This window comes from Camellia sinensis, chromosome 10 (assembly GCF_055761805.1).
Source record: "Camellia sinensis isolate YWXY chromosome 10, ASM5576180v1, whole genome shotgun sequence".
Lineage (NCBI taxonomy): Eukaryota > Viridiplantae > Streptophyta > Magnoliopsida > Ericales > Theaceae > Camellia > Camellia sinensis.
In genome coordinates this window covers 26,874,976-26,901,886 of record NC_138970.1, presented here as the reverse complement: position 1 = coordinate 26,901,886, position 26,911 = coordinate 26,874,976, and the positions used below count along the sequence as shown (strand labels likewise).

The 26,911-nt window shown below is 35.8% G+C and overlaps 2 protein-coding genes across 5 annotated transcripts; both read right to left on the bottom strand.

Moving 5' to 3' along the window:
• Positions 1-92: 92 nt before the first annotated feature.
• Positions 93-14,822, bottom strand: LOC114294870 (vacuolar-sorting receptor 1). Of its 4 annotated transcripts, none has more exons than XM_082891160.1 (13): positions 14,603-14,822; positions 13,985-14,504; positions 12,342-13,034; positions 11,279-11,367; positions 11,116-11,185; positions 10,946-11,029; positions 6,967-7,043; positions 6,756-6,837; positions 2,474-2,556; positions 2,297-2,363; positions 1,948-2,076; positions 1,312-1,424; positions 93-448 (listed from the first exon to the last, which is right to left on the bottom strand). In XM_082891160.1, exons 2-13 carry the CDS (start codon positions 14,277-14,279, stop codon positions 350-352), a joined length of 1,881 nt encoding a protein of 626 aa, XP_082747286.1. In that variant the 5' UTR covers positions 14,280-14,504; positions 14,603-14,822; the 3' UTR covers positions 93-349. The 4 variants fall into 4 exon arrangements, with proteins under 4 accessions (XP_082747286.1, XP_082747288.1, XP_082747285.1 ...); XM_082891162.1 differs by having other exon boundaries at positions 1,312-1,418; XM_082891159.1 differs by having other exon boundaries at positions 13,985-14,722.
• A 6,349-nt stretch (positions 14,823-21,171) lies between these two features.
• LOC114294864 (uncharacterized) lies at positions 21,172-26,360 on the bottom strand. Its single transcript, XM_028239038.2, has 5 exons — positions 25,992-26,360; positions 23,534-24,467; positions 22,860-22,955; positions 22,560-22,696; positions 21,172-21,494 (listed from the first exon to the last, which is right to left on the bottom strand). Exons 1-5 carry the CDS (start codon positions 26,192-26,194, stop codon positions 21,362-21,364), a joined length of 1,503 nt encoding a protein of 500 aa, XP_028094839.1. The 5' UTR covers positions 26,195-26,360; the 3' UTR covers positions 21,172-21,361.
• Positions 26,361-26,911: the final 551 nt, after the last annotated feature.

Sequence of the window (26,911 nt, the reverse complement as noted above, 5' to 3'; positions counted from 1 at the left end):
CTTCTATTGGTAGGTCTATTGTTTCATCCATCATATTGTGACAATTATGTTATAACCAACAAAAAAGACATGGGACACGTGTCATATATGTATGAGAGAAAAGAAACTATACCAAAATCATCATATGCCAGCTCCATCGAAGGAAAATTTCCCAAGTTGGGAGTTTATGAGCACTAGTTCGGATTCTGTATACATAAATATGAACAAGAGAACAAAACTCCCCAGAGAATAGACAATAGAGAGAAAATGCAAAATGCAACAAAGCCACCACCACCAAGGTAGAAAATTAAACCAAATCAATGCTGGTGGGGGATCTTCCATGTCCACTTTTCAATACGGAGCCTCATGTTCATACACCACTGTGAGGAATGTGATTAGTGACCTCCCCTTGATTATCCAATGGCATGTATTGCGCCATGATAGCCCGAATCTCAGAATCCATGTATGTCTGCAAGAATCGAGTTCCAACAACAATGAATACAAGTGGACACTTACAAAAAGATAAAAAGAAATTTGGTGCTCCAAAACAATTCTATCTATTCCACTTAGATTAGAAGAGGGATGCCCCTAGAAGGGCACTTTCAAATCCTCCCACCTTTGGATCCCAAGCTCACAACACTTGACAAAAAGGGCAATCCCAATAGATATGAGCAACATTGTATGAGAAATTATTACCTATATTCAGGGACAAGGGGCAGAATGACCTTTGGATCTACTTATTGTGGAGTGAAATCTCACATCGCCTAGGTACCAAAGTAATGTCAAGTATATAAGCATGAGGGCATCCTCACCTCAATAGCTAGCATTTGGGGTTGAGTTCTATGTAAGACCGTGTAACAGTTATTGTAGCATTTAAAATGGGCTTTAAATTACTAAATCACATGTAAGAGTTTTTTGGGATCCAAGTTCATCGATCCAGTTACCAGTAGGACACAGATCAAATTTAAATCATCACCGGGTTTCATTCAGACAACTAAAAATTCCTTTGTATCTTCTATTTGTCTTCTTCTCAAACTTCTCTTCCCCACCTTGTGCCCCACTTGAGTTTTAAACCCACTCGGGCTCCATCAATTACCGAGTTCATTTAGATAATCGACAGACATCACTATTATATTTTTCTTATCCTAAGGCCTCCCTTTTTTCTCATCCGTCCCTCATGAAACATTCTCTACTAGTTCTCACATGTGTTTTGCCCCTGTTAGTTGTTGGCTCAAATCACTTTTATTCTTTTCGATAGATAAAGAAATCCAGCTTCAAGCCTGCCATGAATGACATCACATTGTTGGATATAACAAAGCGATGAAGGCATACCCGGATTCTGTACTTGTAAACTGCATATCCACCAACTCCAGCAGCAGCCAAACCGAGAATAATAACCCAAATAAAGCCCCAGCCGACCTCTGTATTAGCATCTTTACCTGCATCTTTCCAATAAAAAAAACTTAGCTACAGACAAGCAAGCATAATAAGGAAACTAGAAGGAATTCAGATTGTTATTATTTAAGGTTGTATTTGGATTTATGAATTTGAAAGGAAATAATTTGACACTATTCATTCAAGAAGAATTGCTCAAATTTAGATATGGATTTCAAGATTGAATTTGATAGCTTTTCATGATCGATTTGAAATAACAACATAAAAGTAGTTACTTGAAATCCTTTATATATGCTAAATAAAGGTTCTAGTTAAAGATCCTAATAAAATATTTTCCTTCTATCTTTAATCCATCTTCTCATTTAGTTTTTCAATCCACTTACCTCATATTAAAAAAAAAAAAAAAATCAATCTCAAATCCATTCATTTGAAATCCATATATACAAATGGAGCTTAAGAGTAGCAATTAAATTTAATATGGTCAGCTGTATAACTATGAGCCAACACAACAAAAATAAATTAATCACTAGTTCTTTCATTTCAGCAAATAGTCATAGACATGCTCATACTCACTTATGCACGTGTCATGTTCTCGCATGTATAATAAATTGCTGCCGCAGCGGCACTCATAACTACCCCAGGTATTCTTGCATTTGCACTGCAGGCATTGGCAGGCTGACCTTTCTTTGCATTCGTCAATATCTGGAAGACAGAGAACGGTCAATAGAAAGAGACTGAAATCTACAGGGTATCAGCCTACAAACCTACTAAATGTTTAAAGACAGTATGCTTGAAAAGAGTCATCGCCTAATTTGATATAGCCATAGCAAAATAATGGGCCCAACAAGCCTTGTAAATCCCAGTCATCTTTGTAATGCTCCACGACATTAATCAGTAAAACCAAGAAGCGGAAATACATTACCTTCACAAGTGTGCACTCCATCACCCTCAAATCCTGATGGACACTTGCAGCCTTTTGTATGGTTATCCTAAAAGTACGTCAAGAACCGCTCAATGGTCAGTGGGCAGTTAAAAAGAACTGAGAAAGTGTCCTAATAATAATCAACTCTGACAGATGAGTTGAGTTTGAACCACTTACAATGCAAGCAGAATAGGTCCTGCCTTCCTGGGTCTTCTTCCAACAGCCTCCATTATTTAATTCACACCGTAAAGCACCTGAAGCTGTTAAACCAAATATGCCAAAATATGATGTAAATATAAATTTCTGAATGCTGTGTGTTAAAATCCACCTACTCTCCACCTACTTCACCCACTTAAACCTACTCCACTAAACCTAACCCACTACACCACTACCACCTCACCTACTCCACTAAACCTAACCCACTACACCACTACCACCTCCACTTCACCTACTCCTTACCTACTACACACTCACCCTCGTCTATATATAGGAATCATGAATCATTGTAATAGAAATCAACATATCAATCAATAATACATAAATTTTTACATGGTATCAGAGCAAGGTTAAGACCTTAGTATTTCTCGCTTCACCGGCGGGCGGCAACCTCGCCTTGGCCGCCCGCCGGACCTCAACCTATTCCGCTTATTTTTCTACACATACCTTGACTTCTTCAACATTTTCTTACACCCCTCCTCCGCTATGTTGGCGGCGGCACCCGCATCATCGTCTAGCCTCTATTGCCGTTCACCTCGCCTCTCACATATCCGTGGTTGTACTCTTACTCGTCGTCGTCGTTGGCGTTTCTGGCGCTGCTTTTCTGCTCGTCACTGCTGTTTTTTTCCCGATTTGCTCTCTCTCTCAGCCATGGATTTGGGTGTGGGGTGTAGAGCTGTGGCTCTGTTGTTGGTAGCCATGTTTGCTGGCTTGAAGTTTTCAATGGCAGCAGTGTACAAGGTTGGGGACTCTGCTGGTTGAACCATCATTGGGAATATTGATTACAAGGCCTGGGCTGCTTCCAAGACGTTTCATGTTGGAGATGTCATCATTTTCGAATACAATTTTCAATGTCACGTGTTGCAAATGCATCACAAAGAATACCAAGCCTGCAGAAGTGTAAGACAGTAACATGCATCTTCACATACAGCTTGGGTAATGTGTAACTGTCAAAAGCACAAGCTTCTTGGACATCCCTCTCTCTCTCTCTCCATGGACCCAACATCATCATCATGCACCCACTCTATCTCCCTCTCTCTCATCTTTTCCCACTTTCAAACCCATTTTAATCATATCTCTCCTTTCTCTTAATTTATTTCATCCACGTTCTTTCACCCATTTCTTTTATTTTAATATATATATATATATATTTTATTATAATATATTTTCCCTATCCCTTGTTAGTAAGCATCACCCGTTTTCCATTCTCTTATTATTATTTATTTTATATTCCACCAAAAAAAAAAAAATAAAAAAAATAAAAAAAAATCACACTGCTGTTTTTTCTTATCACCCATCCACAAATATTTTTCTCTATTTTCTTTATCCATTATTTTCTTTTATTTTATTTTTCTTATTAAACAAAACAACACCACAAAATAACACCAACAACATTCCACAACCTTGTCATTTTATTCATATCAGGGGATCAACCCCGATCACACTTTTACATCAAAAAAAAAAAAAAAAAAAAAAAAAAAAAAAAAACCCACACAAACAAAAACAAAACTACCACAGCCACAGTGGGATTTTTCTTCTCTACTCAACCGCCGGTCTTTTCTTCTTGCCTCCGTCCTGGGTGGTCCTTGCCGGTGTTGCCTCCGTGCTTCCTAGACCACCAAACAAGTTGCCTCCTCCCTGCTCCTCCACTACAGCATATGGTGGACCTCCAAATCGGAACATCACGGTAGCCTTCCGCTTCAGCTCCTTGTTTTCTGTCTTTAGCACACTTATCTCTGCTCGCGCATCCTTATACATGCGTTGGAGCAGAGCCAGCTGGGAGTTTAACTGTTGCACCTCATTTGTCCTGCTCTGCAGCCGGTGCGACAAGTTTGTGACCGCAGTCATGGTTTCCACACATGACTTCAGAGTATACTGATTGGCCTCAATATCAGTTTGTACCGCCATTTTTTGCTCCACCGACCGCATCGGAAAGTTCAACGGAGCAAAACCAGAGGTGTTTGGTTGAGGTTCACTGGCCACCGCACCAGTTATTTCTCTTGTGGACTCGTTCAGTTCTGGAAAGAGCGTGAGCAGACCACGGGAAGAGGAGGCTATGTTCTGGGTAGCTGAACGGGAAGAAGAAGCCATGTTTTTGGGTTGCTGAGTGTTCAGAGAAGGGTTGGTTACAAAATGTTACAGAGAACGAAGAGGTTTCAACTGGTTTGTTATGCTTCCAAGCCTCAGACTTCGCTTTGGTTTATAAAGACAGAGACGACGAGGCCGACACGCGCTCTGTCAATCACGTGCATCGCCGCGTGTCAGGCGCCCCTTTTGATGGCTCGACGCTTTCTGTCGGGCACGTCTTTTGATGAAGTGGGCGCGCCTTTTGATGGCACGCCTTTTTATGGATTGGGCACGCTTTTTGATGGCACGCCTTTTGAAAGATTGGGCACACCTTTTGAGGGTGCGACTTTTTAAGGGTCCGACAAGACTCTATAAACTGTCCCGACATTGATTCCGGTTAGCTCCTTTATGGGTCCGACAAGACTCTGTAAACTGTCCCGACATTAATTCCGGTTAGCTCCTTCATGGGTCCGACAAGACTCTGTAAACTGTCCCGACATTGATTCCGGTTAGCTCCTTTATGGGTCCGACAAGACTCTGTAAACTGTCCCGACATTGATTCCGGTTAGTTTCTACAAGGGTCCAGCAAGACTCTGTAAACTGTCACAACAACTGTCAGAACATTGTCTGCTACAACGGTCCGACATGACCCCATAAACTATCTTCTACATTGGTCTGACACCGCCATCCAGTGTCCTCTACACCGTTATGACACCACCATACAGTGTCCTCTACATGGTTTTGACACCCCCATACAGTGTCCTCTACAACGTTATGATACCACCATCCAGTGTCTTCACCAATGGTCTGACACGACCATACAGTGTCTCTTATCCTCTTTTATTTTTATGTATTTTCTTGTTTTGTTACTCTCTCCAAACTCAAGTTGGTTAGTTCCTATCCCCCTTGAGTTTGCGGGGGCTGTTAAAATCCACCTACTCTCCACCTACTTCACCCACTTAAACCTACTCCACTAAACCTAACCCACTACACCACTACCACCTCACCTACTCCACTAAACCTAACCCACTACACCACTACCACCTCCACTTCACCTACTCCTTACCTACTACACACTCACCCTCGTCTATATATAGGAATCATGAATCATTGTAATAGAAATCAACATATCAATCAATAATACATAAATTTTTACACTGTGTGTATAAGTTCAACAGCTTGTTCAAAGTGTAAGATGCCCGCTTGATCAGAGTAAATATCATCTTTCTAAGCTGACGGCACTTTGTGTACGGCTGCAGGATATTAGTTAAACATGTCTATTGGAAGAGACCATTAGGTTGTGTTAGGATCATGGAATGGCTAAGAATTTGGAAAGGAAAAGGAAAAGGCGGGGGAAACGGGGAACAAATTTAGCTTATATTTCCATTTCCATTCACATTCCCTTCACCTTCTTCCTTTCCCTTCCAAATCCCTATTCAAATCCATAATCCAAACACAACCTTAAGGTTCCAATACAATAAAGGAAGATGAACACCTAGTTGCAATATTTCAAAGTAAGACTATGAATCATGCTGGAGACGGTATCTTATCTATTTGATACTTATTTTAGATATAAAAATAGAAAAACTGCGCATTTAAAGAATTCAACCAAGTCCTTGTATCTTATGATTTCAATATCCTATGGGTACACACCCCTGCAGCCAGCATACTATTTACTGGCTGTAAGCGTAGGTTAAGATTTCAATTCAATCAAAAAAGGAAAAAAAAAAAAAAAGGTTGCCACAAAAATTTAAGAGTTACATTGTTATTAATGACATCAGAACCACAATGAATCAAACTGATGTTACAAGATCTGTTTATAACAGCAAATCACAAAAATCAGCAACTTAACAATCAAATCTATTTTGCTAGACATTTTCATCCAAAATATTCTCTTGTTTCATCTAAAGTGAGAAGACATGAAAAACAAAATTCCTTAATGGAGTAAGATATCAGGCATGGTGATAATTTTTTTTATGCTGATGGCACTGAAAAAACAAAAATGGGTGAAACTAAAAAAGGGGGCATTTTTACTTGATTTAACTAAAAAAGGGTGAAACTACTGCCACAACTTTTCAAGAAATGATTTTCCTAGCTAGATTTGTTGATCTATTGTCTCTTGAGCAATATACCAAAAGGAGCAAAACTTACACTCGTAATTTGAATAAACACATACCTTCACAATGAGTATAACCATCACCAACAAAGTTTACACCTTGCACAATAGGACATTCACACACTCTCCCTCGAAAAGTATCCTACAAGAAGTCTCTTAAAATCAGAGAAAACAAACTAGAAGAGATCCAACCATATTCAACTCTAAAAACACAAGAAATTTTATTTTATTTTATTTTTCCCAGAAGCATTCAACTGAAATGGTTCCATACCCGGCATGCAGTGATGTTAGCATCCTTATCCTGCCAGCATCCACCATTGTTTGTTAGACACTCGTTTGTTTCTATATCTGCAAAGAAAATGCATGAGAAAATATTAGGGCCCATCCATAAAAAATTGCATAGATTATAATATATATATATATATATATGTATATGATTTATTATTGATTGTTGAAGTTAATCATCTAAAAAGAACCAGATCCATGCACACTATAAGGAGTTGAGGACTGCAATCACAAGTAACAGGAAATTTAACATGTTGCTCCCATACAAGTTCCTCCACTAATTATGCATAAAAAAACCATATCGATATAGACTAGGCATTTGTTCCCATTTACATTAACCTCATGCACATTGAAAGGTAATAACCCTAGAATTCTGGTTTATGACCTCGGACTTATTGGAAATGAAACTTATGTAGTCTTATAAAAAAGGGACTCTTTTGCAATTTATGCTTTGGTTTCTATTATGAAACGATAACTGCACCCCTATGGTGGGAGACAAACATCCAATTGCTAACAATTGAAATAACCAAACCAAACCAAACCAAACCAAATGAAGCCTTGTTTTGTTACCCAATCAATTGAGGTCAGCAACATGAATCCTTCTTCCTTCACTCAGCTCATCAAGGTCAATATGCTCAGTTAAATTAAATAAATTCATATATTTTTTCACTACTGATTGGCTGCATGCAAAAATCCCCATCAGATCCCTTATGAACATCACTCGTAATTGCCAATTGTTAGAATTTCCCATCTTTACCTTCACCTACTCCACTACACACTCCACTTCACCTACCTCTACTCCACTACACACTCCACTTCACCTAACCCACTATCACCTCCACTACACCTACTACCACATTACCTTCACCTACTCCACTACACACTCCACTTCACCTACCTCTACTCCACTACACACTCCACTTCACCTAACCCACTATCACCTCCACTACACCTACTACCACATTTTCTTCTATATATAGATTGTATAGGAATTGTAATTAATGCATCTTGTAATCTATCAATCAAGACATCAATCAATAATACATAAATTCTTACATGGTATCAGAGCAAGGTTAAGAATTTAATATTTTTTCGCTTCACCGGCGGGCGGCAACCTCGCCTTGGCCGCCCGCCGGACCTCAACCTAGTCCGCTAGAATTGTCTACTACATACCTACCTCCTCATCATATCTTCATAACATCTCATTCTCTCTCGGCATCATAGTAGCCGGGATACTGCTCATACTTCTGGACAGCGGAGAGAACATCGTCTTTCTCGATCTTTCCGCCGACGCCGGTGGCGAGATCCAAGGCTCCGGCTTTCGACATCACTCTCCCCAAATAGTCCATAGCAGCTTCTCCACCGGAAAGATACTCCTAACAGCAGCGGAAAAAAGGTGTTTTCCTCAGCCAAACAAGGCTCAATAGCTGTGGTCCTCATCAAAATACGTGTAATTGCTACTCCTCAACTTGGTTTCCCTATCCTTGCTAACAAGCTTCTCAAATGCTTCCGGGCCATGTTCTTCTATGTACTTCTCAGCAGCAGTTAGAATGTCATCTGGCTTACTGAAGATGTCCTTCTTCCTTGGGACATACTAGACGTTAACAGTCTGCTGTGGGTTAAGAAAGAAAGGCCTCAAATAATGCTCATAAACATATGCAGCACCACTGATACTCTTTATGATGGTGGATATTTCAATGCCATTACAACACAGCACCTTGAAATTTATTTTATTTTATTTTCTTATCTCTCTTTCCCATTACAACACAGCACCAGCACACTTGTTCCCACCTTTCATCATGGTCTCCACTTTCTTTTTCTTTTTTTTATATTTATTTTAATCCATCTTTTTTGAAAACAAAACCAATATCACTTTTTTTAATTCCTTAATTTATTTTAATAACATGAGTGGCCTCTCTTTTCCACCATCTCCCTCTTTTTCTACACAATATTTTTGTACCACCGCCCACTCCATGATTTCCATATTAATATTATTATTATTATTATTATTTTCACAAAAAAAAAAAAAAAAAAAAAATTCATTCCAGTTGATTTTTCTGCCTTACCACACCTACCATTCGAGTTTGCCAAACACACTTATTTTATTCATGTCAGGATCAACCCCGATCATAATTTTACACGAGAAAAAAAAAAAAAAAAAAAAAACCACCATAACACACCCAACACCCACAGTGGGATTTTTCTTCTCTACTCTGCTGCAGATCTCTTCTTCTTTCCTCCGTCCTGGGCGGCCCTTGACGGTGCTGCCTCCGTGTTTCCTACGCCGCCGAGCACGTTCACTCCTCCATACTCCTCCACTGCAGCATACGGCGGACCTCCAAATCGGAACATCACAGTGGCCTTCCGCTTCAGCTCCTTATTTTCTGCTTTCAGCACACTTATCTCTGCTCGCGCATCCTTATACATGCGTTGGAGCAGAGCCAGCTGGGAATTTAAATGCTGCACCTCATTTGTCCTACTCTGCAGCCGGTTCGACAAATTTGTGACCGCCGTCATGGTTTCCACGCATGACTTCAGAGTATACTGATTAGCCTCAATATCAGTTTGCACCGCCATTTTTTGCTCCACCGACCGCATCGGAAAGTTCAATGGAGCAAAACCAGAGGTGTTTGGTTGAGGTTCACTGGCCACCGCACCAGTTATTTCTCTTGTGGGCTCGTTCAGTTCTGGAAAGAGCGTGAGCAGGTTCTGGGTAGCTGGACGGGAAGAAGAGGCCATGTTTTTGGGTTGCTAAGTGTTTCAGCGAAATAGCAATTTCAGACTGGTAATGTTCGGAAGGGTTGGTGACAGAATGGCAACAAAGTGTTCCACAGTTTCTCTCTCCGCAGAGGCAGAGTTTTTTCAGCGAAGGGTTAGTTTCAGAGGTTTCAGAATGGTATGCCTCAGCCTCAGCCTTCGTCTTGGTTAAATAGCCGAGGCAGCCACGCGTATCGCGCGCCTCTTGCCGCCCGACAAACTGGCACGCCTTTTCATGGCACATCTTTTGACAAAGTGGACACGCCTTTTGATGGCACGCCTTTTGATGGCACGCCTTTTGATGAATTGGGCACGCCTTTTGATGGCACGCCTTTTGACAAAATTGGGCACACCTTTTGAGGGTGCAACTTTTTAAGAGTCCGACAAGACTCTGTAAACTGTCCCGACATTGATTCCGGTTAGTTTTTACAAGTGTCCGACAAGACTCTGTAAACTGTCCCGACATTGATTCCGGTTAGCTCCTTTATGGGTCCGACAAGACTCTGTAAACTGTCCCGACATTGATTCCGGTTAGTTTCTACAAGGGTCCAGCAAGACTCCGTAAACTGTCACAACATTGTCTTCTACAACGGTCCGACATGACCCCATAAACTGTCTTCTACATCGGTCTGACACCACCATACAGTGTCCTCTACAACGTTATGACACCCCATACAGTGTCTTCACCAACGGTCTGACACGACCATACAGTGTCTCCTATCCTTTTTTATTTTTATGTATTTTCTTGTTTTGTTACTCTCTCCAAACTCAAGTTGGTTAGTTTCTCTCCTCCTTGAGTTTGCGGGGGGCTGTTAGAATTTCCCATCTTTACCTTCACCTACTCCACTACACACTCCACTTCACCTACCTCTACTCCACTACACACTCCACTTCACCTAACCCACTATCACCTCCACTACACCTACTACCACATTACCTTCACCTACTCCACTACACACTCCACTTCACCTACCTCTACTCCACTACACACTCCACTTCACCTAACCCACTATCACCTCCACTACACCTACTACCACATTTTCTTCTATATATAGATTGTATAGGAATTGTAATTAATGCATCTTGTAATCTATCAATCAAGACATCAATCAATAATACATAAATTCTTACACCAATAATAGAAATGAAAAAAAATTACATAGGAGTTTTAGCTTCAATATTAAAAAGCAAGGGTTATAAGTCGATACCTTCAGTTAAACAAATGGCAGGCTCCGTGGTCTCCTGGAAACCTGAACAGATGGCTTTCAGAACAGCACTCTTGCCCAGCTTTCCTGAAACAAGAAAGAAGTACACACTCCAGAAGCAGATTCATGAAATTAGAAAGTAACTGAAATTACGAAGTATAGTTTCTTAGAACCTCTATACTGTCGATTGTTTATGACAAGGGTCGGCAATATAGTCACATCTCCACGTGAGCCTTTGCCAATCTGAAACAAGATTTCCAAGAAAATGCAATATTGCTATCAACATGATACACAGAGAGAGAAGTATCAGAAGAATCAATCTCTTTGGTTTAATACCTGTGCTTCCTGCTCAGCCTTGAGGACCGGATTGTCTACATCTGCTTCAGTATCTCCTATACATTTGTCTATCAGCTTGACATCAACCCCTTTAACGTTTACCACAAGAAACAAACAAAAATTTGTTAGAATATACAGTACATGGGTCTTAGTTAAGTCATCCTTGTTCTGATTGAAAATCAACCAAATTAAATAAAATCCGAAGGTGCTTTCTTCAGAATTCATATGCCCACAAAAGCTATTGGTTTCACAAATTTTTATTTTTTTTTCTTTTCCCCAAAAAAAGTCCCAATCAGACACAATTTCTGGATATTTCACATCTAATGACACATGACTCAATTTGACAAAAATATCAGAACAATAGACCAAGGAGTAAATCTAATTTGCACACTCTGAAAATTAGAACTACTGAAACATGCAGTGCCACGATTGATTTGACAAGAGTAATACATGGATTAGGATTTGATGATGAAGAATGAGAAAGCATCTTACAAAATTACTAGTCGGTTGCAAATCAAATCATCGAATGATATGCAATACTCTTGAGGACAAATGCATAATGAAGATTTTGTGGGTACTACAGTGGGATATTCCTAATATTTCAAGCTCTTATGTCATTTGAATTAAGACTTCTTTTGGCTGCAACTCAAAACTTGTGCTACTTTTTAGGTTTACTCGTCTTCAGTAAAAAAATTCAACTTTGAGTCAAAATGTTACTTTTTAGGTCTGTTTAGATTAGAAGATTCTAAAAATTTTAAGACACAGAAAAATTCTCAAATTTTTTTTAGAAAAGACAAAAATATGCCAACCAACTTTTATAAGCTTCTTCTTTTTTATATTGTTAAAAAATTTGGCCTATTTTCATCTTTGATAAACTTTTTTTTAAAATTTTTTGAACTTTCAAGGTCATCTAGATTAGATGGACCTTTAAAAAACTATTTTGACATCACTTTTTAAAAATTCCAATAAAAACAAATCAAAAAAAAAAAGGCCCAAAGACCCTAGTAACCTAAAGTTGTGCAACTAGAAACATAATGACAAATTGAAACATTCAGAAATTTACCAAGTGACTGAAGAACTTGATTTGCACACTCATTGTTATACTTCTTCTCTTTCATTGGGCAACGGATTGAGAAGTCGGTCACATAGTCCCACCAAAGCCACGGTTTTCCACTTTCATTGGCCACCTTGAAAAGGCAAGCTTGCCTCAAATTCTGAACGACAACATCTTTCCCATCATACCCGATACTAAAGTCCTGCTCTGGATCCGGAGCACAGTACCTTCCATGGTTGATGCACTGAGACTTGCACTGTTTGCTCAAGATAAAAGCCTCTGGGCAATACCAAGTTATGTAGTGCGGGGTAAACTGAGTGTACCCTTTCCGTTCAAGAATCTGAGCCGCTCCTTTGAAACTCTTGACAAACTCGATCTGACTATCACATTTGGGCCCACACTCGTCGTTGCTATTTGTCCAGAACTCATACTCAACCCGATCATCAGGATGTGGAAGAGACTCTCTCCAGTCAAGATTTATGTTAACCATCTCACCATTAGATAAAGCTTTCTTGATATTTTCACCAAAAGATTTGCTAATTAGTGTTGCAGGGATAGTTATTTTTTGCAGATAATCTGGTGCTGTGTCCTCTTCTTCTGGGGTGTCCATGGTGATCAAAGGTTCAACTCTGTCGTTCACAACTAGAAGAGCTGCTGCTCCAGCATTCTGTGCATTCCATGCCTTCAAGGTGAAGTAACAATCTGCGACAAATGGAAACTTATAGATATCAGAAATTCCCTTGGCGAGGTCAATAACAATGAATGTGAAAATTATGAGAACTAGTCACGACTCAACTTGTTATCCGAGTTGTATATATATTTATGAACAAAAAATCTACATAGACGTACACACACACACACACACACTTGGTCCGTAGCTGAGCTACTTCTCCCAGACCTGCATCCAATGAGGACAGTGAGGACTAAAATTACTGAGTATACTCTTTACTTTTATGGAGATACAAAGAGAGACCCATATCAGACAATATAAAATTTAAGCAAGGCCCATACTTTCTTTTTTGTCTTCTATACCATCAAAATTGTACAACTCAAGTCATATGGAAAGAATACAAAATTACATAACTTGAAGAGTACAAAGACATCACAAATTTACCACAAAAAAAAAAAAAAAAAAAAACCATCACTGAAAAAAGCCAAGTTGATAACTTAAATATAAGAATAAGATACATAGCCAAGACAATTAAATTGCATTTACTCAGAATGATATAGTATTGTTGAGATTCAATTAGTGTATTGCAGAATCCACGCTTTAGAATGAATCTAAAGCACGCATTAATATTTTTACATCCCCTCTCCACTTTCCGTACATCTTTACATTAAAAAAAAATATCAAAAAGTACACTCAAGAAACAAATCCCAAACAACCTCTCAATATGGGCAAAAAAGTGATTTTTCAGAAGTGAACATTATGGACGTTTAAGATTTTTCAAAAGTGAATCCCACTAAAAAAAAATTCTGTAAAATCTTATTCATTAATACCCATTATGTGTCCACTTCTGTGATCGTCCTAGTATTGATCAAATAAACAAGATAACCAATTACCATAAAAATCGAAAGTTAACAAAATTGAGAGCTAAAAACTGATCAAAATCAAATTTAATTCAAAAAAATTGTAAATTAAAAAATTTCACCTCCTCGATCGGCAAGAAGGAAGATTGGAAGACCACCAGGCTTGGATTTGAAGGAGAGATCAACATCACTGAAGCTCTTACAAGCCTTTTGATTAGCCTTTGCATAAACCACAGTTCCAACCATTGTTCCTCCATATTGAGGAACCCCAAAATTCCCAATTGCAGATTCATAAACACCTTTCAAAGAGTCCGGTGAAGTCACCTTCAAGCTATTCCTCTCCACCACAAATCTACCCAAACAAGACCCATATAGAAGAAACCAAACATACACAACGAATCCCACTTTTTCTCTCATGTTTTCTCTCACTTTCCTTCGAAAGAAAATGACCCCAGAACCGAACAATCAAACTCTAATCACTTTCTCGAAACAAACCCAAACCCAAAAATCAATTCTTTACACGAATTTATTTCGAACCCACATCATTATTAATCTAGAAATGACGTAATTCTTCTGGGTTTTTTTTTCCTTTCTTCTTTTTCAGCTGAATATGGGTAGTTGGGTTGTTTGGAAGACAAGAATCTGCAAGAAAAAAGAAAAGGTTGAGGAATTGTTAAAAAACATTGCTTATTGGATAGAAAAATGTATACTTTGGATTGTTTTTGGAAAAAATTCGCTACCCTTCTTCACGAAGTAAACATGAGATCTAAAACCGCCATTGATGAAAGCTTTCAAAGCTTTATTTGTAAATTCAAGATAAGACAAAAATGAGGTTGCTTTATGGTGAAGGACAGTATCATATATAATCAACGGTTCAGATTTATTGAGGAAGAAAGAGGTTGGGCCAGATAGTTTGGGCTATAATCCAGTGTGGCAGTCTTACAATGATATTATGAAATCTCCTTCTGATTGGGTTTTGTTTGATGTGTTTGACCTGATTTACTGGTTTGCATGTGAACCACGTGTACAAATGGATGATTGAATCTCGGATCTCGAGGTAGTTCGATTTGGATACCGTGGATCTGAGTGTAGAATAACACGTCACTGAACTCCCTTTCTCATGATTTGATGTGTCTAAAATAATTATAATTTTTAATTTGTTTTTTTGTTTTATCTGTCCCCCCAAAAAAAAAAGATAAAGAAAAAAATTGAATAAATAATAAAGATTCCCTCATTTCATTCTTATTTAAAAAATTAAATAAATTCTCTCTGCTTCATAATAGAAAATTTTCTATAAATTTAATATATTAAATTATATTAATTTATTTTTTAGCAGGTTGATGGTCTGAAAATACAAAAATAAATATGATAAAATATGTATAATGCTAGAAATTCTTAATATAATTAGGTTTTAAGTAGTTATTTTTTAAAATCAAGCACTAACTAGTTTACACCATTTTGTATAAATTTAAAGATCATGTTTTAAGATTTTAACTTTTTTCATATACTTTAATATAAAACAATAGCATCATTTTTTTTATTTATTTATCTAAATCATTAATAAATAATTTTTTTAAAAAATAGAATAAATGTTATGTGAATTAAAATTTAACAGACCTAATAAAATTATGCTAAATTTATGATGTTCAATATATTTTTTTACAAATCACAAAAAAGATTAAGTATAGTTTATATAATAAAAAATTAAGAAATTCTATATATCATCAAACTTATTCACTTACATAATTTTTCATGTACTTGAATAATTCTATTATTTATTAAATATGATAATTTCCTTTCTATATTTATTGGGCGTGTTTGGTATAGTTTATTGTAAGTTAAAAATTGATGATTATAAAGTAGAAATCAAAAGTACCCATCCCCCAACTTTCAAATAATCAATTTTTAAAAATTTTATTTAAGTTATTTCTACTTAATAAATTTTAAGCAAAAATTGTATCAAATAATTTAACACATTCTCAAATTAGAATACACTATAATTAACTTAGGGTTTTGCCAATAAGTGCCTCTAGGGTACAAACAAATGACAAAAAATTTAAATAATACAAAACACTTTTCACTAAATTCAATACAATTTAATTGAAATCAATACATTTTTTAAACATTTTTACATTTTCAAGACACTTTACAAATACTTCTTAATATTAAATAATACAAAGAGACACTTATTAATATTTGCCATTAACTTATTTAAGTTGCAACATACAATTCCATTGTCTAATAAAGGGTCTTTTGGAAAGAGAGTAAAAAGTCAACTTTTAGCATTTTACTCGTTTTAGGTCACATCACCTCTTACATTTTTTACTCACAAAAAAATAAAATAGACTAAAAAGATAAAAAAAATTAATTTTTTACTAATTTTTCAAAACACCTAAGTACTCTTATGAGAAAAGTTAAATTACTTAAAAAGAAAAAAAATAAAAAAATTATAAAAAAAATAAAAAATTAGGGCAAATATATTGTTTGTCGGGGCATTGATGGGAAATGTGAGAGAAACTTCCAAGGCGTGAAACATGTTGTGTGATGTAAAACACGTGCACGAGTTTTAGCTGACGTTTTCATGCACTTTTTGTTTGTATCCCAATTTCCAACAGTAAAAGTTTGGCAAATCTATAAAAAGACAAAAAAATTAAAAAGTTATTTAAAAAATTAAAAAATTATCATTATTTATCAAAAGTTAAAAATTACAGCTGCACAACTCTTAATCTTAATTTTTTTTATACATTAATTTATACAATTTTTTAATACATATTTTTTCATAAAAAATAAAAAAGTTAACCCAAATATTCATATTTTTTTCCTCAATTTTTTAGTCCAAAAAGACAAAAAGTGCACTTATTTAGTACCAGTGGCGACTCCAGAAATTTTTGTTAGTGGTGTCAATCAAAAACTTAAATACCATATATCTTACAAAAAATTCACATTAATCATTATATCACATATGGAGAAAAAAATCAACAAATTAATTTAAATTCTAAAATTATAAACAAAAATATTTCAATATATTGATATTATTATTTAAGCAAAAAGACATGCTAATACACGAGCTTCTACAATTGACCACGACGAGATTTCATATTTTGAAATCATTGCATAATAAGCTCATTATCAACACTATCAAAATAGTGGGTTCAAAAGAGTAGGATTTAAAACTATGAGTTCCAAATTGTATTTTAGTTGGTTCAATTACTAATTTTTTTCTTAAAATCTAATATTTATATAATAATAATAATAATAAAAATTCAGCCAGGGGGTTCGGGTGACACCCCTGGCTTTGGAGCCGCCCCTGTTTAGGACACTCCAAACAATCCCTAAAAATATTTTGGAAAAGCTACAAAAACAAAATTTAATAAAAAAATGTTGAAAAAATATTATAGACAAATTAGATTACCTTACAAAATACTCTATAATCATGAACGGTAATGCTATATTCAGAATTTTTACTCAAAGTTTTGTTAAAAAATATCAATATGATTCAGATTTATTTATGCATAACAAAAATTTTGATTAAAATCCTATTGTTCTACAAAAATTAAAGTTGATTGTTTTGGATAATATGTTTGTGTGATGGAGATTGAATTGTTGTCATGTGAATCTAAGTAAAATTTTCTGAATTTATTGTAAATATTGAGAGATTTATTGTAAAATTTCTAAATTTTTATGCCTCTCTTGAATTAATATTACACATTTTTAGTATAATATTACATAATTTATCTTTTAATTATTTTTCTGTGCATTTTTTTTTAATAACAAAGTTGAGTAATATTACTTTGGCCTTTTGTGGATGAAAATTTTAAATTAATAGTAGAAATATTCTAAGGAAGAAATCACAAATTGTAAGATTAAAAAAAAGAAAGGAAAAAAGAAAAATAAAAGAAAACATAGAAAATTTCACAATAGAGGGTTGGCATCTTCGACATAGATGAAAGCAACCAAAGTTTACCTATTAACAATCACATCTATCCATAGGCCTCTTTCGAAAATAAGTTATTTTAATAACTGTTTAATTTTTTAAAAAAATATATAAAAAAATTAAAAAAAATGATGTGATAATATGTAATAATTTTTTGACTTTTTAATTAAAACATATAATTAACAAACGAGACTTTAAGTGGGGTTTTTAGTCCCATTTTTCATTGTCTAACTTTAAAAAGTTAAAAATTAATATTCATGTAGTTAATGAAAATGGCTGAGCTTATTTAGAGATCATTGTATCTATTTTTTTTTTAATTTATTTACATAATAAATGAAACACTTTTTATTTTTATTTATTATTTTTTTACACATATTTTGAAAATAAAATAAAAAATAAGGTTGTTGAGTTGTCGGGGCACAGTAGAGGGTGATGGTATAGGGAGAATGTAAAAGTATAAATTGGTGATAAATCTAATTTGAAGGGTGCTTAAGAGCATTTCCAACCCTGAATCAAAATTTTCATCAAATTTGAGTAAAAAAATGACTTTTTCCTCAATCTGATACCGAGTGCTTCAATTGTTGATTTTCATCAAATTTTCATCAAATCTGTGCCGGGATAACCGGTTGGTCGATCGGCTGGTCGACCAGTTAAGCCAAATTTTTTTTTTTTGATTTTTTTTTGAACTGTTTGAACCTTTTAGTGGTCGATCGGTTGGTCGATCGGTAAGGCAAATTTTTTTTTTTCAACTGTTTGAACTTTTGTTGGAACTGTTTGAACCTTTTGGTGGTCTACTGGCCGGTCTGCCGGCTGGTCGACCGGTTGGTCTCCCTCAACGGTCATGCACAGTGTTTTGGTGAAATGCGGAGCCTGTCCTCATTTTAGTGAAACGTTTGGTGAATTCTCGATTTGATATCAATTTGGTTAAATCGTTGGAGCTCCAAACAGTAGTACTTTTTTCACCAAATTTCAAATTTGATGCTAGGTTTGGTGAAGGGTTGGAGATGGTTTAAGGCATTAGATTCCGTGAATATTTTTTATTAGTGAGAGATTCACGTTTTGTGATATAGTTTGGTGAGAAGTTCTTTTTATTGTTTTCAATTTTATGTCTTAATTTATCTGTTGACTTTTTTTTTATCTGTTAACTTTCGTTGACTATCTGTTCAATTTTTTTCCCTATCTGTTCAAAAAAATTTCCTATCTGTTCAAATTTTTTTAATCTTTTCAATTCAAATTGCCCTTATCTGTTTAATTATCTGTTCAAATAAAATTCTATCTGTCCAACTTTTTTGTCTATATGTTCAATTTTCTCCCATATTTGTTCAATTGTTTCCCGTTCGTTCAATTTTTTTTTTAATCTTTTTCGGTTCAAATTTTATTTGTTTTAACCTTTTCAGTTCAAATTTTATTCTATTTGTCAAACCAACGCTATCTGATGTCAAACCTTTTCTATCTGTGTGAAGTTTTGTATCTATCTGTTGCAATTGCTAGGGAGATGACAGAATTATTTGTTGCAATACTAAGACAAACCAAACCAATCTGTTAAAAAAAGATATTATTTTTTCTATTTGTTCAAATATCTCTCTCTTCAATCTGTTCAACACAAGAACAAAAACAAATGGTGCAATCTGTTTCATCAACATCTACATCAACAACAAAAACAACAACAAAAATAACTAGAACTACAACTATCTGGTGAAATCAAAGAGAAAAAATGGTGCTAGTTCCAAAGAAAAAAATTGGTGATGAAGAAGATCTGGATAAGAAGAAGATCTAGATCTGAATAGTGATCTGTTCAGATCTAAGAAATACACCAAGCCACAAGATCCACCGCAGATGGAGCGTGGTGGTAGAGTAAGATCCATCAGAACAAACGAACTTCATCAATCTGAACAGATCTAGAATATATATATATATATATATAAAACTAAAAAAATATAACATATATATATACACATATATATGATTAGACAAGTCAAAATCACCGAAATACAAAAAGCTAATCGTTTAACAACAAATCAACGAGGAGAGCTTGTTCTCGATCTTGGACCTGTAGTCCTTGATGGTGGAGACAGGTTGGCATTACTGCAAGACTACTCTTTCTGCTCGATCAAGGAGATGATTTGCTACGAACCACAGCGAGCGTCGATCATGTAATGTTCTTGTAGGTGACGAAGAGGAGGTTGCGCTCCTCCACCGTGAGCTCCTCGGATTCGACAGCGACGGAGGAGACTTTTTCCATGAATTCCACTATTTCTTCGTTGTGCTCAGCTTGCTTGGTGGAGGAGACTTGTTCCATGAAGTCCCTTGGTTTTGAGAGAGAGAGAGAGAGAGAGTAGATATGCAAAGTGAACAAGAGAGGGGAAAAGATCAGCGGAGGATACAGATCACCGGCGGCGGAGATTGGAGGATGAGGATTGGGAATGGAGGAAGGAGGAGATGGAGATGATTTCGGAAGGAGGAGAAAAGAAATCTGGAAACCGACACACACATAGAGAGAGAGAGAGAGAGAGAGAGAGAGAGAGAGAGGAAGAGTCAAATTTGGTGAAATGATATTTGAGAGAGTATATACCATATATATATATATATATATATATCTGCTTATTTTGGTCATTTTATGACAACTTGTCCTTATGGACAGACTAATTTAGCCCCGTGGATCTATAGAGGAAGAAATCTAAATTTGGATTGTTGGACTAAATCCCTAATATAAAATTGTAATAATTATTCCTTTGGAATGTAAGTTGACTTTTTAATTATTTTAATTTGAGATTAAAATATCACGTTTAGAATAAATTTTTTGATTTTTTTAACTTTTAAAAAAAAAATGAGATGATTATGATTTATTGTAATATTTTATTTTATTAACTTTTTAGCCTATTATATATTTTTTTGACTAAAATAACCTTTTAACCCCAAAAATTGGCTTGCCAAACGAGTGCTAAATGGGAGATAACTTTGTGAGAATATAACGCTACTTGAAGAAAAGCCAGACCTTTCTACTTTGATTAGCTAAAACTAAAAAAACTTGTTCTTTTTTATGTTGTTTATGTTTGTCTATGCTATACTTTTTTCAACTTTTGAGTCACAATTTCTGACTTTTTAGGTCCATCTCAACTAGAAAAGATAAAAAATATTAAAAAAAAAAAAACATAATTCAAAAAGAAAGAAGTTAACCAAGAAAAAAAAAAAAAAAAAAACCCAAAGAAGTCACTCCCAATAGAAGCAGACCAGCGCAGAGCCTCCTGCCTCTTGGTGAAGGATTAACCTTCCCAAAGTGATGGGCTCAATACACAAGCAAAGCAAATGGTAAGCTTCCTTCCACTTGTATAAGGTAATACAACCCCAAACAGATACATAAAAGAGCACGCACCCTAGTTGAATTTCTCTCTTTCATTACCTCAAGAAAGGGGTGATCAGACAATTACAGTTAGAGCTTCCTGATTTTACTGTCCAAGTTCATCACAGTTGATTCTAGTATATACATTTGCCAGTCTTTGTACATGCAATACAGACTGTACAACAATAAAGGCAATTCACCTTTTCACAAGCAGAGGTTAAACAGTTATTCTCGCTTATCCTCCTCAAGATCTTCCCTTAGCACAGTTACCTGGTCCGTTTCACCGGCTACCTTCACTCCACTACTTGTAAGTGAGATGGCCTCCTCATCATAGTCATCTCCTGCTGAGTATGCATACCTGAGTATCCAAATTTATATATATTAAAATACTAACATTAGCCTAACGACGATCATTTCTATATGGTGCATCTTCTAAAATAGCATATTTCTGTATGATGAAAAGATTAGAAGAAAAAAAGAGAGAAAGATTTGTTCTACATTGAGTTGTGTTCTAACCTAGTGAGTGTTATTAAGTCTCCATCACTCCTCCAATAGCTAAGCCCCTTTGCATGCAAAGAGTGTGTTTGGATCTTGTATTTGGAGCACTAGATAACTTAAAGTTCAATAATATGCTTTTTGTTTTTATCAATGCAAAATATTTTTTTTTTGTTTTCGGGAAGGCAAGTGGCTACTGGTTCAATGGTTAAAACTCGGCTTATTAACCTGATAGATTGTGGGTTCAAACCCGAGGACACCCACTTCGTGCAAAGAGTGCAAAAGGTCAAGTCTATGCCCAATCTACTTCCTCACAGACCCCAATCCAATGGAGACTAAAGTACTATTTTTTACCACCACCACAACTAGTACTAATACTATTATTTGAATGGTATTTGTTCTAAAACTAAAAAGCATAAATTTCTATAGAAGAGACTTGGGAATGGCCTTTGCAGGCCTATACATGTGTACATTTCTTCTTCTTTTTCTACATTTTCTGGATGATAACTTATGCATATATATTAATAGGCAGTGCATATATCTGGAGGTGTGTCCTATATTATTTCAGAATTTACACCTCAAGGTGTATGTATCATGTGTCCATGTCCCATCTCAACGTCTATGTATCATGTGTCCATGTCCTATCTCAACATCTATGTAACATAGGTCCCTATAACACTTGTAAAACTAAAATGTATCTGCAAAGTTACAACACTCTTAATGGGTTAAGCCACCTCAGATTTATGTTTGAAGCTCAACTAATTTAGTAAGTTGGGTGTCTCGTTGCAAACATCTAGCCCTGCCACAACTCTAAAAGGCAATAAAACCAATAACTCCATCACCATCCAAAGAGTTTGTTCATATAGTTTATGAATAGTAGACAAAATAAAAAATAAGAAAATGAAGGTGTCGATGTCATAACGGATACCTAGTTGGGTTACTTGAAGGAGCCCAAAGAACACATATCACCACCAAGAGAGAGAATGCAAGCAGAGTCCAAAAAGCTGGAATTATCCAGGCAATTCGCCACAACTCACTCAATGGGTCACTTGCATTGAAGTACAGCTGAGCCAACATGAGTCAATAGTCAGTATTCATTGAGGTTAGTATATAAATGAGATCATCAGACCAGTTTTCATCAGTCATCAATGTTTATGAAGCCATGAATATATATATATATATATATATATAATATTAGGTTGTGAAACAAAACAAGAAAGGGTACTACCTCATAGCCAATCCAAGCAATAGAAAGCAGCACAAATATTGCGAGGGAATTGGTAAATTTTCGGTAGAGCTCAAGTTTGGCCATGCTTCTGCGCATCTACACTCAAGATAAACAGGAAAAGGAGAGGAAGAGAAACAATCAATGGTTGCACAATACGAATAAAAGTATAGTTTCCATACCCCATCGATCATCTTGTTACTCGGGGGGAGAAAGCGTTAACATATGTTCCAAACACAGTTTTGTACGTAAAATAAAATTAGCACTCGATCAAACTGTCATTCTAGCAGCAGTAAAAATCACACTCACAATATGCCAAGTCATGCATTAGATCAATTACATGGAAAATTGGCCCAACTATGTGGAAATCCATTTATTTATTCATGTCTTTCAATCACACACACAAACACATCCGCATGATTTACAAACATCAATTCATGCAAAATATATGAACAACATATGCATAAAGCATGCAACCCACATGACCTAACAAGTCAAATTTAGTAGATATAAGCCATGAATTTTACTGGGACCTATAACCAACCCATTGTGTTATTAAATTGAATAATTAAGAATTTGTATAGTGTATATACTGAAGACAAATTGAGATATCTCAATGTTCATACAGAACATAAGTATATCATTGGAATAGGATGATTTTGAAAGAGAAAAAATACCTGAAGTTTTTCTAGTGTTTTGGACAATGATGAGAAAATCCACAATATAAACCAAGCATCCAAGAAAACAACAGGAAGCGCCAAATATACTCTAGCTTTTTGAGAGAGGTCATTGATGTTCCCCAAATGTTCAACAAGATCAAGTGCCTCTGAAGCAATAAAATAAATCACACCAAGAAGAAGTACTCTTGAGGTTGCACCACCAAGGGTAGGCTTCACCACACCATAGCCCATTGAAACCACCAAAAGAAGCAAGCGAGACAGAGTCTTTTTAACAGCAGTAACGGTTACTGCCAACAATGTAATGCCCATTGGTCTGCTTCCTGTGGCATTTAAATTTGCATATTCAAAATACCAGAGAGCTGTTTCACACATTCCAAGAGCAATAACCGCTGTAATGTGATAATGCAACTGTATAATATCCTTCCAAAATTGGACAAACCGTAAAAACCACATTAAGCCAAGTGCAAGATAAACTAAAGACATGATTCCGTAGAAAGTCATTAAAGGGACCATTTTGCCAGGTAAATAACCTTCTGGGTTCCTCCACACAGTACTACCCCGAATTACTGTGCCGTTGAGAAATGGATCACAAAACATGAAATAAAGATAGTACATTCCAGTGTTGTTTATTTCAACAGATAGCATATCCATCTTAGCTTCTTGATTTTTTCCTTCGAAGAAGGTTTGAATGCGTTTTGGCCACTCAGGGTTGTCTACCTTTTTGTCAATAATAACTTCCCCTACCTTGCAGGATCTATCCTTGGAAAGTTCTGGGTTGCAACATATTGCATCAGATTTTAGAAAAGCGCCTCCAATCCTTTCCTTGTCCTTTACCTCAACTATAATAGCTTCAACCAATCCAGTCCTAGTCTGCATCTCATTCTGTTTATCACTGGACTCTTTCGTCCTCACAAAGATGATGCTTTCGAATCTGCAATTCATCAGTTAGACTGAGATCTGGCATGAATACTAAAGCAAGGATCTACGTATTAAAGAGCATAAGTACTATTTGGGAAATCAGAACCAGTTGCCCAATTAATTCAAATCAGGATACGCCCATGACAAACATTAACAAATAAAAAGTTCTTTTAAAAATAAATAAATAGCTTTTGTAAATTTGGTCATTAGCTCCATAACCATATCTTCCAAGAGATGTAAATTCCTTAGATACATTCATGGAAGACTGATGATCCTTCAAAATTAATTTCCTTGCATTTTCCACAAAATTCCAGGTTTGATAGTTGTAAAAAGCCCTCCACGCCAGTTTCAAGTAACTAAGAAAGGAAAGAACATGTAACGAACACAAAAGGAACAAAACTCCCCAAAAGATAAAACTCACGGTCATATAAAATGTCAGAGTAAGCAACTTCCAATTGGAGAAACTACAGGTCAGATTCTTTAGGAGATTATCTCTTCTAAGTCAAATTTACAAGAATCCCTTTATAGTTGTAAGACCATTGAAAAAGACATCAGCTTTGATCACTTTCCATGTGCTACTATTATTTGATTAAGACACCTAACTATTCAAAGATCTAAGTAATTGCATTTCTAACGTAAAATAGACAGGGCAAAGCAAGAAAGTGAGCTTATGAAAATTGAAGCACCACAAACTTTGTTCATATCACATCCAGATAGCTCAGCCCCTCCTCCCCCACCTCTGCAAACCCCCTCCCGCAGCCCTCCCTAGTAATGAGAACCCCCTCCCATAGCCCTTGGCACCGTTGCGAACCCCCTCTCCTTCTCCTTCTTTGCAAACTCTCTCTCTCTCTCTCTCTCTGGAGGTGAGCTGGGGGTGGCTGCCGAAGGTTGAGTGGGTTGGGGTGGTGGAGACGGTGGTGATGGTGGATGATGGCTGGGTGGGAAGGGTTTTAGGACTAGGGTTTGGATAGTGACAAAGGTAGGAATGAATTTTATGTTGGTGTAAAATTGTAATAAAAAATTATAGCAAGGTGGGGGGCACCAAATAAAAAATGTGAGTGATGTTAGCACCACCACAAAAATAAAAAATCATGATATGACAATAATTGTTGTCTTAAATAAAAAATAATAAAAAAAAGATTTAAGCATTAAGGCATTAAAAAATGTAGCATCACACATCAATTTAATAACAATAACAATGTTAAAAAACAACAAACATCATGGTTTCATCAAATCAAAGTTCACATTCAAATATTAGGGCGTTTTCAATCATCCCTTCAACTATTGAAAATGTTGTTGTATAGCATAAAACTTTAATTTTTTTGTTAAGTAATGCATCAGCGTAAATGCAACGCATTCAAAAAATCAGCACATATCATCATAAATCACAATTACAAAACCCAAATCACAAAACCCTAATAAACCTCGGCTTCTAAAATTATTTCAATCAACCACTCACTCACTAACTTCAAATATACAATCCATAGATAACAAGACATATAAACAACGCAGCACAGTGAGATTTGAGTTTTGGTACCTAATAAAGGACCTGCCTTCGTTGGAAGCGTAGAGAACTTCACTGCCTCCATGGAAGAAGAAAGCATTCGACTGAACAGTGAAGGGTTCGTTTTTGTACTCGTGAATTGAGGCAGAGACTTGTGAGATTGACTCGCATATATACACAAACCCTATTATAAACCCTAGCCAATCTCTACTACCATGCCAATAGCTTCGCTTCATCTCTCTCTCTTCGCCTCTGTCCTCTTCTCTGTGTAAAGCGGAAAGCGAAGGGAACTGAGACGAAGAAAGGATTTACATTAGCTAACAACTGAAATGATGATTAGCTTAATTTACACATTAGTCCTCTAATTTGAACAAAATTTCTCTTTGCTCATTGTAATTTAAATTTTGTTACAATGTGGTCTTTTTGTCCCTAAAAATTTAAAGGGAACTTACATGTAAATCTGAAATTGGTAGCAGAGTAGTGACTGTTGTGCCTCAATGTGAGGTGCATTGTGGGCTTATTTTTATGATTTGAATTGTTGATTTTGTAGGGCTTGTTGAGTACTTCATGCCTACCAAAAATCATATTAATCGGATATCAATAACTATATGATTGATAACAAAAAATATGCAATTTGAGAAATAGCATAAAAAATATGCAATTCGATCATATAGTTATTGATATCCGATTAATATGATTTTTGGTAGACATGAAGTACTCAGCAAATCCTACAAAATAAACGGTTCAGATCATAAAAATAAGTCCATAATGTACCTCAAATTAAAGCACAACAGTCACTGTTGTGCCTTTAGCACAGCAGTGATTCCTCCTGTAAATCTTAATAGATGAATTTATTGTCCAATAGATCCTAATTAATGATATTTTTCATTAAACACTATTAAAAAAATCACTAATTGTTAATTTTCAGTTGCAATTTGAAAATTGTCACAAAA